Raw genomic sequence first — 13,142 nt, 5'->3', positions numbered from 1 at the left:
AAGGACTATTTGCAATCAAGAGATAGTTTGGGGGAAAAGAACAAAACTATTTAGAAAAATGAGAAGCAAAGGTTGACTAAAAATATACTGTCTTATGAGAAAGAGTTATGCAGGCAAAATGCTTCTGAAAATAAAATAATGTTATAGAAATGCAATGGATCAATAAACTCTCATTTGAACCAGCTTAATATCTGTAAAAAGTCTCAGAGTAATAAACTAAATCAAAGCATTAAACTTACACTGGGAGTGCAAAATGGTGACATCCACTGTACTTTGCAATACACAGTTTTCTTTAGCTGTTAAATCTCATTTAAATACTTATCAAAGTATTCAAAAATCAATTTTAGCAACCCCTTAAAACACTGGCTTTCAACTCAGAGTGGTTGCCTGGCAATTCAAGCAAACTTCTTTTTTCTGATATTGTAGGACATCCACTTTAGTTTTGACCATGATGGTTATTGTTTCTTCAGACTGAGATAAAAAAACAACAATAAAAAAAATCAACAACTGTCTTATGCAGAAAATATTTTACATGGTGGCAGTATCCTATTTCTGTAATAATGTTCATAAAACTAGTAGGTGCACATAAATGATCAAACTTGTAATAAGTATTTTGTGAGCTCAACTGAAATGACTCATTAGAATATCCAACAGTTGTGGCCCCTAGGCACAGGTATACCTACAGAAAAAATGAAAGCAGCCATTCTTATTAATCACACTCTATATCTGATACTGCTCCTTTATGCAGTATTTAAATCAGCTCCATCTGATTCTTGCTATTTAGTTGTGCAACTTATCTGTCACAGTGAAATATGCTTACTGCTACAGAAGCTGATCCACTGTGATTAACAGTATTACGTTAAACAGTTGTTGCTTAGGTCTGAAATCAGCGAACCATAAAGAACATCAGTTGCAAAACAAAACTAAGGACTAAACCAGCTGGACTCCAACTGGTTATTTCAGTGGACAGGATTGAAAACTATGTTCCAGGCCATCAGTCATTATGTTAAAGCTTTATGGAGGACATCAAGCCAGAGCATTGCTTATATGAGAAAGAAACAATCTCATCATAGTGTAGACTAGCCCTGGGTTTATAGTCTGCTGTGGCCGGACAAGGACAGTATTAGCTAGAAGGGAATGATTCTGCCTACACAGACTAAAACAAACAGTAAGGAAAAGCATCCCTCCTTAGGGTACTCAATTTATTTATAGGGTCCTAGTTCAGATTCTGTTAAACAATTTGCCAAGTCAAACCAAATATCAAGACCAAAAAAGCAAAGGAGCAAACCAGCTTTCTGTGCTTTTTTTGGCCAACAACTTCTTTTATTGCCATGACAGTGTCACCATTCCTTTACAAATTCTTGATCTCAATTACACTAAGATGTGATTATTCTTGAGTTTGTGAAAAATCTTTCTGGGGATTCAACCAAATAAAAAAATCATATTTCTGTCTGAGTGAATGACAGACATAAACCAAGGGATGTAGGATATGGTAGGATCTCTTCCATGAAAGACTCACATGTAAGTTATGATATACAGGGCTTGATGTTTTCCTCTGGTGTGCCTTGCTCTTTCAGGGTTTCATTTTGAAACTGCTGTAATATCTCCATAACAAATGCTCATTGCAACCTTCACACAGATAAAGGCAGGGCCTGCTCCAGCTCATGCCGACAGACCATGATACTTGGAAAAATCTTAGGACTCTGACTGAAAGGGAAGATATTCAGATCCCTACCCCAATAGTCATATGATCAACTGAGACTTGGGATCCCCCTGGAAATATTAAAATTTCTGCTTTTGACAAGAATGCCAGCTATGAATCCTTTATGACATCAGAATGCCTCACCAGGTAAAATACCACACCTACAACCTTTTCTCTTTTACAGCTTGAGAACTACATTGTGGAAAACATGAAATCAGAGATGGTGCAGCTGCAGCAGAATGCTGTGCAGAATCACACTGCCACCATGCTCGAGATAGGGACCAGCCTCCTCAGCCAGACAGCAGAGCAGACAAGAAAACTCACGGATGTTGAAACCCAGGTATGTTCCCAGCGTGGTTTTCAAAAAGCTGTTAATTGCAGAGAACATTTCTCAAACTCTTTCCTTACTAATGGATTACCACACAAAACATTTCAACACAGGGGTCCTGGAAACACACTTTGTTTCGTGGTAATAACAGCACTGATGATTGACTCTTGTTATGTGTCTTTCTTTTTATTTCATTTGTTAGTATATTTATCTCTGTGTGTGTAACAAAGGTAGGACTGCCCAGGAAGCTAGATCAGCATTTGACTTTCAATGAACAGCTACCTATTGTCAATGATGCAAGTGTCAGGCTAAATAATGAGTAACAGGCTAAATCATAGCTTTTGATCTTTGTTGTTGTTGTATACCAATCATTTCCCAATTTTTTAAGCTCAGTAGGACAACAAAAAAGGATAATTTAGATTGCTCTGCAAATGTCAATGATTTCAAACAAAAATAAGCCACTGAACTGCCAACACCACAAAAGAGAATGCAGGGGAAAGCTAAAGTAGGAGCTCTATTTACAAATTAGCAGATGCAACACTTTGACTTCATTCCAAGTACTCTTACACTTTTCTGGTTTAAGCATGGTTTGTAGGAATGCATGTTTGAGGCATGTCTCTTGTTCTTTCCATTGAAATGAAGCTTATTTGGCAGTCACCTTGCCTTTTTCTGCTGATCTACTACTATTCTACAGTAAACAGAGTGCCAGAATATCAGCTGGTACATATCAGTGTAGCTTGATTGAGTTCATCTGCACCAGCTGAGCAGCCGAGGTTAAAAAAGGATTTAGAAACAATTTTTGATAAATCATCAAATCAGAATGAAATTATTATATTTTACTGCTAAAACAAAATATCCAGGACAATATAAACATTAATGTTTTAAATTTATCGTTAAGGTACTAAATCAAACATCCAGACTCGAAATTCAGCTACTGGAAAATTCCCTATCAACGTACAAACTAGAAAAACAGCTGCTACAACAGACACACGAAATCCTAAAAATTCACGAGAAAAACAGGTAAGAGTGAGTAGCTGGTCTCTTTCTCTGTTCATTGCAAAGTGGTCTGTGTGCACTTTGTTTTAAACCACTGATGAAAGGAGCAAATTTGGTAAGTGGACAGCATAGGTAATATTTATGTTCTCACTAAAATACCCGGGGTGTGAACTTTGTTATAACTATGTTATGTCCTGTATGATAAATGTAAACCGATTTTTACCCCTTTTCATGTTCATTGTAAATTTACATCTTACTCTGTTTCATGACAACTTAGTCATATGACCACAGTTCCTGCAACCTAGAAGCACAGGGATAACTTTTGAGTGTTTTCAAGAAGAAAAATATTAATATTAAATTATGAAATTTTTCAACAACCTTAAAGTGCATCAGAAACAGAAAATCTTAATTATTTCATCTTTCTAATTTGAATGGATTCAAAGGTAAGGTATATAGTAGGATCTCTCCCTCCTTTTGTACTCAATAATCTATAGCATACTTGTAGCCATGCTCCATTTTAAGAAGTCAATGATAAACATTTTGAGTATATGTTTAAGCTGATGAAAAAAACATTTAGCAATACAACTTTCTAAGCAGTAAATTGAGTTAGGAAGCAGTTCTAGCATTCCCTTTCTGTGGCAGAGGAACTCAGCACCTGAAGTCACTGGGCTTAGCAATTTAGTATGTCAGAAAGCATGTGTGGTGAGCTGACCTTGTCTGGGATGCCAGACGCCCACCCAGACACTCTCTCACTCCCCCTCGTCATCAAAACAGGGAGAAAATATGAGGAAAAACTAGTGGTTGAGATAAAGACAGGGAGATCACTCATCAGTTACTGTCATGGGCAAAACAGCCTTATTTACTACCAATTAATAACAGTGTAGGATGGTGAGAAACAGAAACAAACCCAAAAAGACCTTTCACCTCCATCTCCCCTTCTTCCCATGGTCAGCTTCACTCCTGGTTCTTCTATACGCCCCCTAAGCAGTACAGGGGGATGAGGAATTGGAGATGTTGACAGTGCACAACACTTTGCTTGCCTTCTTCCTCATGTTTTTTCCATTCCCCAGCTTGGTTCTTTCCCACAGGTTTGGGTACTTCAGGGTAAGAATGCTCCACATGGGCTCTCCACAGGTGTCACCTTCCTTCCAGACACAGCTGCTCCAGTATAGCAGATATGTCCTCCATGGGAAATATCTGCTGCACCGTGGTCTCTGCCACAGGCTGCAGGGCTGTGTCTGCTCCAGTGCCTCCTTCCTTCCCCTGCTCTGACCCTGGTGTCTGCAGCACTTTTCTCTCCCTTTTCCCCTCCCTGCTCACACTGCACAGCTGGCTGGAGCCAGCACGGGGCAGCTCTGGCCTTTCTTCACAGCAGCTGCACCTGGGAACTGGCACCAGGACACTGGGAAAAGCTGCTCCCCTTCCCGAGTGCTCTTTGTACCAGACACTGTGCCTCTGTCGTGGCCAGGTGTGAGCAGGGAGTGCTCTCACTCCTCAGCCTCACTCTCAGCTCCCTTCTAGAAAGAGCAGCAGTCAGGTCAGTCTGGCTAGGACTAAGGTTTCTATTTCCTCTGTCAACATTTGATATTGAAGTGAGGCAAAGCTTTTAAGAGGAGGCAGACACTGAAGCATGTGATACAAGCTGTAGAGGACTGTTTTAACTGAGATCAGCCAGTCTTCCAAAGACAGCAGTGTGACCCCATGCTGCTGGACAGGAATCATCAGCTGAGGCAGAAAAACCTTGCCCAGGGTTATGCATAAGAGAGAGTAGCACCATGGTGGGCAAGAGACTGCAGGGTAAAGAAGGCAAAATACAAGTAATGATGAAAAAGAGGAAATATTGTTATGCAGAAATGTGTCTGTTAAATGTATCTAGTTGCATAATATAATTTTAGGTTGTATAATAGATCATTATTGCTACTGTTTATGAAAAACCAATTTAATATGTTTTATCTAAAAACTGTTTGTAAGCAGTAGTTCCAGCAAATGTTATTCTGAAGAAATTCTATTACATTGAAAACTTGAACTCCACAGATGTCCCTTAACCAAATAGAAATGTGAATAAATTAGTATGGGATTAACTTTGTCTTCAGCAATCTCAAAAATAGGTAATTCAACTAAACTGCTTGTGTGGGGTCTCCCAGTAATCCACAGATAGGTTGGGTATGGGTAGGGGGCAGTTCATTCTACATATTTTACAAATTTATTTCAAAATGGACTTAATTCAAGTATTAGTTAAGTATATAAATACTTGTACTTTTATCTGCTACGATATGGTTAGCAACAAAATTTTGTTAGCTGCTGAAGAGACTGCATTTTGTATGCTTAATCATTTGGATTTGTTTATTTACCTTAGGAATGAATCAGAGTAAAAAGCCTTCATGTCAGTAAACAAATAAGCCCTACTTGAATTGACCTTTGACTTGGCTGACATTATGATAAAATGGTTTTTGAAAAGTCAGAAGAAAAGGAGGGCTTTTTAAAAGCACATTTTTTGTTGTTTGTCTCAGAGGTATAGGTATTTGTGGATAGATGGAAAGGCATGCAGAATTTCATCTTGTAGCAAAGCAAGGACCTGGCATGCATTGTGTGGGTTCTTTTAAAGTCTCCTTGGGCCTGATAAAAATAGGGAGAAGGCAGTGGTATAATTAAACTAAAATATGGATCATTCACTTTTGTATCATCATCTACTTATCACAAAAAATGTATAGTCTTGGCCTTGCAGGTTCAAAGCTTGAAACCAATCATGTGTGTGTGTCAGGTTGACTGTGGGACAAATCTTGGTGATCTCACCAGGCTTCTGGACATGGCAACGATTTTACTTGCTTAAATTTAAACAATATCTGCAGATTACTCATCAGGTGGTGTTTAGTAGCTATTTGCACTTAGGTACTCATAATCCCTCTCCGTATCACTTTCACATCAATAAACAGAGAAAATTTATTTTATCCACATTATGTACGTGGATTAAGTTTTTTTTAGAAAAGATCTTTCTTTTGCAGTAGGTTTACAGCACAGTGGGAACTAGTGTAGGAGCTATTGTCTTGCAAAAACAATCAAAAGAGATAGTGTAGTGTGGGCTGATAAATGCTTTCTTTGTTCTAAAATTTCCTCTATATAAAATAAAAATTAAGATATTAATTACATTCAGAGAACTGAATTTTGGATGAAAGTAATGCAAAATCTTATAGTAACAATAACTGATCATTGATGTACTACAGTAACTCGCATATCATCCTTAAATAAAACTAACACTGCATATCAACGAGAGAGCAGTACATGTTCTTTAGACTAGAAATATGTCTATTCTTGGCCTTTCTCTTTACTGCCTGTCTCTGCTCAGAAGAGGGGCCAATTTTTTTTCTTTTATTCCACTGAAATAGAAGATATTCCATGGTGTAAATAGAGTCACATTTGCCTTAGAATCATGTGTCTATTGAGTGTTCTCATGCCATAAATAATTTGGTTTTGTGGGTTCCCACCCACTATAATGTAAATGGTGGTTTCTTCCATTGCTATTTTTTTCCCACAAGAGCTTTCTAAATGCTATTTTGATTTATTCTTGAAAGATTTCCCTTCTTAAGTGCCTTATGAATCCCCCTTTTTTTTTCCCCAGAGTGTACCAGCTGCATTTAATTTATAGTGTGCCATTTGTTTCAATATGCAAGTGTAAAAGAACTTTCTATTTGCTAAAATGAAATAATTGAGGTAAAATACAATGGAATTCTGGATCTTCCATCAACAAATAGTGGAAGCGAAATTTAAACATAAAATCTTGCTTGAATTTGCAGAAAATAATACTGGATTAACACGTTCAATGCAAGAATTGTTGTATGCTATAAAAAGCAGGGACTCAAGAATGATTCTTGAGTGTCTGTCTGACTGTGAAAGATGAGGAAACACAATATGTCTGACAAGTTTTATTTGAAGGTTGTGCATATACTAAAAAGATAAACCCCAATTTTACAGTTCACTTATGTGATTTCAATGGAATTATCTTGTCACTGTTATAAAAAGTAGGCTTACTGCTGCTAAGTGACTGGTTACTTTACTGGCCCTGAGAAATATGCAGACATATTTTCTTATTTCCTTAAACTGATCAGACAGTATCAGATTCCCAAGGTGGTATGAGTGGTCAGCACCTAACAACATAGGGAAAATTTCACTCACCTAAAAGGAAGAACAAAGAATCTGTCTCACACTTCCTTTAATAAAATAATGTTCTTGCACTCAAAAGTAAGCATGGGAACTCTCTACCCATTGGTCTTCCTGTACATATATAATAAAAGAAACCTATAGATATATGGCCAAACAACTTTTTTCCAATGTGACATTACTTGTCTTTAATTACTGAATAGCTCAACAAATTATATGTTTTATCTGTATATTTAATATATATAAAAATATATATTTAAAGATTAATTTTATGCAAAAGATGTCTATCTCCAAGGTCTGGTCCAGATCTTGTTCTCACAGAATATCCTGTTCTAAAGTGAGGATTCTGAAAACAAAGATTAAAAAAAAAAAACTCTTAAACTTCTGTGGTCTGGAGTGGATTAGTGATTAAACTACCTTACAAGTCAGTTTGTCTAAAGCAGATTTTCCTTCCTCCTTGGACAGCTACCAGAGCGTTCCTACATGTTCTACTTCATCACCTTTCAAAATGACAACAGCTTTCACCAGAAGTCATTCTTTGACCTCTGTATGGGTATTCTACCCTCTCCAGCACTAGTAGAGGCTTTTTCCTGAATCAGCTGGACGTAGCACAATTGTACTGAGGCGTTGCACCAAGTCATTCCACAGATTTGTATCCTGACAAAATCAAGACATCGTTTGTACCATTGAAAGCAGATTCCTAGCCTCACCAAAACTACATTAGACATTGAGACATAGCTAGCCTTTAGAAAAATTGAATTTGTCTGGGTTTGGGATCTGCATGTGTGTGGTTTTAAATTAATATTCTCCTAGATAATGACTCCAAAGTGTCCAATGGGTAATATTGGTATTTATTCATGTTAACAACACTTTTTTATTCACAACTTTATTCTGTTCCCCAAATGTCTGTTTATTTGCCCAAAATGAAGGCTCCAATTATAAAAAAACCCCACATATATATGTGCTTATATGCGGATCTTTATAAAGAAATATATATATATTTATATGATACTTCTGGTGAATGGTGATTTATTTTTATTGTGTTCTACTTCCCATGAATTTTTCATATGTCTAGATTAGTAATATCTTCAAAAATTTAGAAATTTCAAACATGTAGGAATTGTGTAGGAATTGTATAGGAATTTAAAATGCATAGAAAATTAATACAGGAAACTTACTGCAATAAAGAGCCATAACATTTTACTGGGAAGTGTTATAAAAGAGTGTTTCAGTCAGCTTTTTGAGGATGTTGGACAGATTTGCATAGAGATAGCCTTCTTTCCATTTTTCTTAGTATTTTGTGTCGGCAATATCCGTTAATGAAAATTATTAAAAATATTTTAATTTTAACTGTCTTCACAGTGCTTCTTTAAAAATTTGAGAAAATTTCTTTACCAAGCACTCAGCAAAGTTATTTCTTAATAGTATTTGTCTGTTAGAGGTTGTCTGATGTTACAAAAGAGAGGCAATGGAGTGATCTTGCCGCAGTTAAAGAAACCCTAAATATCTTTTAAATTATTTTCAATCTGCTTCAAGATTATTTTGGACTTCCCAGCACTTCTTTTATTTTTTTATTTAAGTGATCTATAACAAATATTAATATAACAATACAAATGAATTATTCTGACCATATTGGAGTCAAAAGCCATAAGAGCAGATTTTCTCACGCTATTGAAGTATTTCTTCCTTTTGGAACAGATCAGTTCAGAAATCCCCAATCTGTGTGAAGACTTTGCTTTTGTTCATTTGGAGATTTGACCAAAGTTTTCTCATTGTTTCATAGTAAAACAAAATTGAATGTTTTGGACTTCTCCCAGGAATACCGGGAGTTGTCCTATCCTCAGGACTTACTTTTATCTGATACAGATTTATGGATATAGAAAGATGTATAAATGCATAAATATATATGCATTCCTGAAAATAGCATAGTTTTGCAGTTTATAATTACAGGACTTTTAATCTATGTAGAAAACAAAAGGAAGCAAGCACTATGACACTTCCATCTTTCCACCACATGTTGACACACCACAAAGAAATATTAGCATATATTATTATTAAAGCCATAAAACATCTGCTTCCTGTCTGCCTCTGTAGATGCCAAACTCTGAAGCTCTAAACATTCTTCTCTTTTCTTCCTCGATATGGCCAGTGCTGCCACAAATAACACTGTGGATGTCAAAGACTCTTTGACATGAAATCATTCAGATATGGAAATTATTTGTTGTGGACATGCAGATAGGATACTGTGGAATTAAGGAAATACATAGGACTGTAGTATATGGATAAAGATAAAGGGAACTTTTTTTTCTTTATTTACTATATAACTGTAAAGCTATATTCTATCTTCCTGAATGCCATCTTCACTTGCACTTTCACTATGTGAAAATACACGACATTTTGGGGGACTGTAAGATGTCAGAGTGGGATGTGGCCCCACGTAGCACCCATTCTATTCTAGACTGACCAGGCCACATTTTTCCTATCCCAAGTGCATTGATGTAACTAGTCCATCAGAAAAGTTAAAATCTAGAGTCACAATCAAGACTTCAATAATTTCTGTGAAAAATTATCAGTGAATAGAATTATTCTGTGGATAGAATTGATAAATTTCAAAAGGAAGTGGGTTTGTTTGACAATATTTTATGACTAGAACTAAATCCATCTGAGGATTTTTCAACTGCTTCTGCCAAACTAAACTACATCTGACTTTCTGCACAAGAAAGTTCAATAGCTACCACATAAATATTCTCAAAAAAATCTATGTGAATTTAGACCATGATGTTTAATGTTAGTGTTCAAGTGATGAAAAATCAGCCGCAGGTCTGATAAGGTGCTAAAATAATTTATAGTCTTTAGCTTCAAAATCCATATTTTTTTTTTCAGGGTGTAACCTTCTACCGTCTTATTTCAGTCCACTAAATCTTGTTATTTTGTTTCTAATTAATGAGCTTTTTAAAATGAGTTATATTCTCCTTTGAGTTTGGGACCCCATGAAAATGTATTTTCCATCACATATTTACTTTTTTGTTCCCTTTACCCAGATGATTTTGATTTTCACAGAACTAGACATATTGATATTACGAAGTATGTTTTCTTCAGGATCTTTGCAAATTCCACATTTATAATATTTCAGAAAAGAATTTGCTGCTTAAAAAAAAAAAAAGTTGATCTCACTCTAGCTTGCACAGCAACTTTTGGTGCCTGAATTTAATCTTTGCATTGTTATCATCTCTAACAGCTCATATTAAGGCTCCATGATATAGAGTAGAAGCTATTCCATATGGATTTTATTACATTCCTCTGTTAGGTTAAATGACCTAAAATTATGCAGGCATTTTGCCACTGATCTATTATCCAGAAGTAAAAACAAAGGTAGAGGGAGAGTACAAATAAATAAAACCTAAGACTGACTTGAGCGGGAAGCAGTTTTTTGGCAAGTTTTTAACCACCACTTGGTTTGTGGGCATGAGAAACACAACTTTTGGTGTATACAACAGAAACCCCAAAGAGAAAGTAGCAATGAGATTGAATTAATTTTTTTATCTAATACTAATATATTCTTCCTGCTAAATTCCCAGCACAAAGCATCAAAGCACTGTCCTGGAAAAGCTTCTTGTTCACAGCTGACAGATATTAGCTGTCATTTAAGTCTACAACATCACTATTTTTCTAGATGTAATCTGATATGCCTTTGACCTTAGTAAATGGAAGACTTCCAGCACAAGACAGAAAGGGTACTAGAAAAAGAATATTAATCCAGAGAAAGTGTTTCTATACATGTGCAAAATTCTTTATAAAAATTGATGTAAGCAGGTCACATAGCATGATGCCCAGCAGTTTTCTGCCTGAGGAGCCTTCTGTGGAACAACCAAACATGTCTGGGGGAGTGTTAGTGGGATATGAGTGTAGACTTGAGAAAAACATGGGAATCCTACATTGAAATGCAATTTGCTGATTTACCTTTTGGGAAAACAGTATTAGTCTTAATGTGAAACCAGGTACTTCTTGTCTGGTGTGAGATTCTTATCCCAGCTTCACAGACCACATCAAAATTTACATTTATTGTACATTTTGTACATTTTATTTGTACTTTTATTTGATGTTCCTCCATAACTTATAATGCTTATCTTCCACTCAGTGGCAAGGCCATTCACAAGCTCTTCTGCAGTTTGACCTGATTTTTGTCTCATCATATTGACCCATTTGTATCACCAACCATGTCCTCTTCAATGCCCTGCTCTTCTCCCTCCTCTGCTTACCTCAGGCTTTTCTGCCTGAGCTTTTACATTCAAAAGTTTTACTGGTCCTGTGCTTGTACATAGGGATACTTGTAGATCATAGTGACAACTACATATGCAGTTCCAGCCCTTTAAGCATTACAATATGCAAACATCATAAAATGCAATCTTAGAGATCAGTTATGGTTGACTACTTGACAGAGAGATTCAGTGGGCTGAATTACTAGATGTGACATATTTTAGAATTATTGATTTAGATAGTGTTTCATACACTGAAAAAAATGTTCTGGTTTCTGTATTATAAGCTGTGTTGTCATTAAATAATATCTACTAATTGTTTTATTTCATTTTAGTTTACTTGAGCACAGAATTCTAGAAATGGAAGAAAGGCACAAAGAGGAGCTGGCCACTTTGAAGGAGGAAAAAGAGAACCTACAAAGCTTAGTCACACGACAAAGCTACATAATCCAGGAGCTAGAGAAGCAGTTAAACAAGGCAACAAGCAACAACAGTGTCCTGCAGAAACAGCAGCTTGAATTGATGGATACAGTTCACACCCTGATCACCCTCTGCTCCAAGGAAGGAGGTGAGAAAGTGACATTATAAAGCATTAGAAATACTAGGAAATTTCTTGTGAATTAAGGCCTGAATTTTTGGAAAAGCAAAACTTAATTGTGTTATTCTAAGAAAGAAAAAGACATTATAATTGAGGAGAAAAGAGCTGATGAGAACCCATAAATCAAGTAAAGTTCAGACAGTGCTGAGGCTGACCCTTGTACCAACAGTCATATTTGATTCTTTGAATTTAATACAATTGAGTTTTTATATCTTGACCATATCAGATATAGGCCAAATTGCATTGCCTTTGCACTAGCAGTACTGATTTGTTCCTCTGAGTATCTGTCTCCTTCTGCTGGAAGTAAGCCAACCAACCATGGATCTTAACTTTACAAATGTCTGTACCTCATCTACTCTTGACTTCCTTTTCAGTTAATGGAGAGAAGAGACTACTAACCAAAGGAAAGCAATTCAGAATTTTTTTACATGTGTATGAGTTATAATATTGATTACTTTTGCATATAGGCTCTTATGGTGCTATAGGTAGACATCCAAAAGATTAATCTCTTCCCTTTAATTAGATTTTATTTGTAATAAGGGATCATTTTTATTGTATCTTGCTGTGTTTTGTTTGTTTCTGCATGCTCCAAACAAAACAAGGTAGAAATAGCATGCTTTGAAAGAAGGGCTCAGCAAAGACTCTATAGGACAATTTTCCTCAAGTATGTCTTTCTTAGTAAACAGTTTTCTTATTGAAACAGAGACTGAAATTCAGATAGAATTTCAATTTCAAATGCCAAAGACACTGCAGAATGTCTTAAGAAAGAAATTCCTTTCACCAGAACTGGTCGAGGAAGATGGGAGGAGACCACTGTGAAAAATAGAAATGGTACACTTGGAAGAATATATTAGTAACTATGAAAAACAAGGCAAAGTCATACAGAAATGAAAACATAAAAATTCTTCTGAGGAAGGTACAGGATAAACACAGAGAGAAACTATAGATGTGTGAGTTGTGATAGTCCTTTAGCAACTTGGAAGCATGGATCAAAGAGTTCTCTGGGAGGTACCAGGAGTCTGAAGAACCCATCATAATAGACTATAGTCATTCTAGAGCTCTAAGTGAGTGCCATAAACTGAAAAATAAAAAGCAAAATATCAAAAT

At 36.1% G+C, this 13,142-nt stretch overlaps 1 protein-coding gene across 1 annotated transcript in view; it reads left to right on the top strand.

Annotated features, from left to right (window-relative positions):
- Positions 1 to 13,142, top strand: part of ANGPT1 (angiopoietin 1) — a 153,606-nt gene that overhangs the window by 68,998 nt on the left and 71,466 nt on the right. The window contains exons 2-4 of the mRNA XM_014879369.2: positions 1,887 to 2,042; positions 2,929 to 3,050; positions 11,773 to 12,005. Coding sequence (XP_014734855.1) covers positions 1,887 to 2,042; positions 2,929 to 3,050; positions 11,773 to 12,005 — 511 coding nt within the window. The remainder of the gene's footprint in view (positions 1 to 1,886; positions 2,043 to 2,928; positions 3,051 to 11,772; positions 12,006 to 13,142) is intronic.

Source organism: Sturnus vulgaris, chromosome 1, assembly GCF_052056855.1.
Source record: "Sturnus vulgaris isolate bStuVul1 chromosome 1, bStuVul1.hap1, whole genome shotgun sequence".
NCBI lineage: Eukaryota > Metazoa > Chordata > Aves > Passeriformes > Sturnidae > Sturnus > Sturnus vulgaris.
The sequence above is the reverse complement of the archived record's forward strand: the minus strand, read 5'-3'. Positions and strand labels throughout refer to the sequence as shown.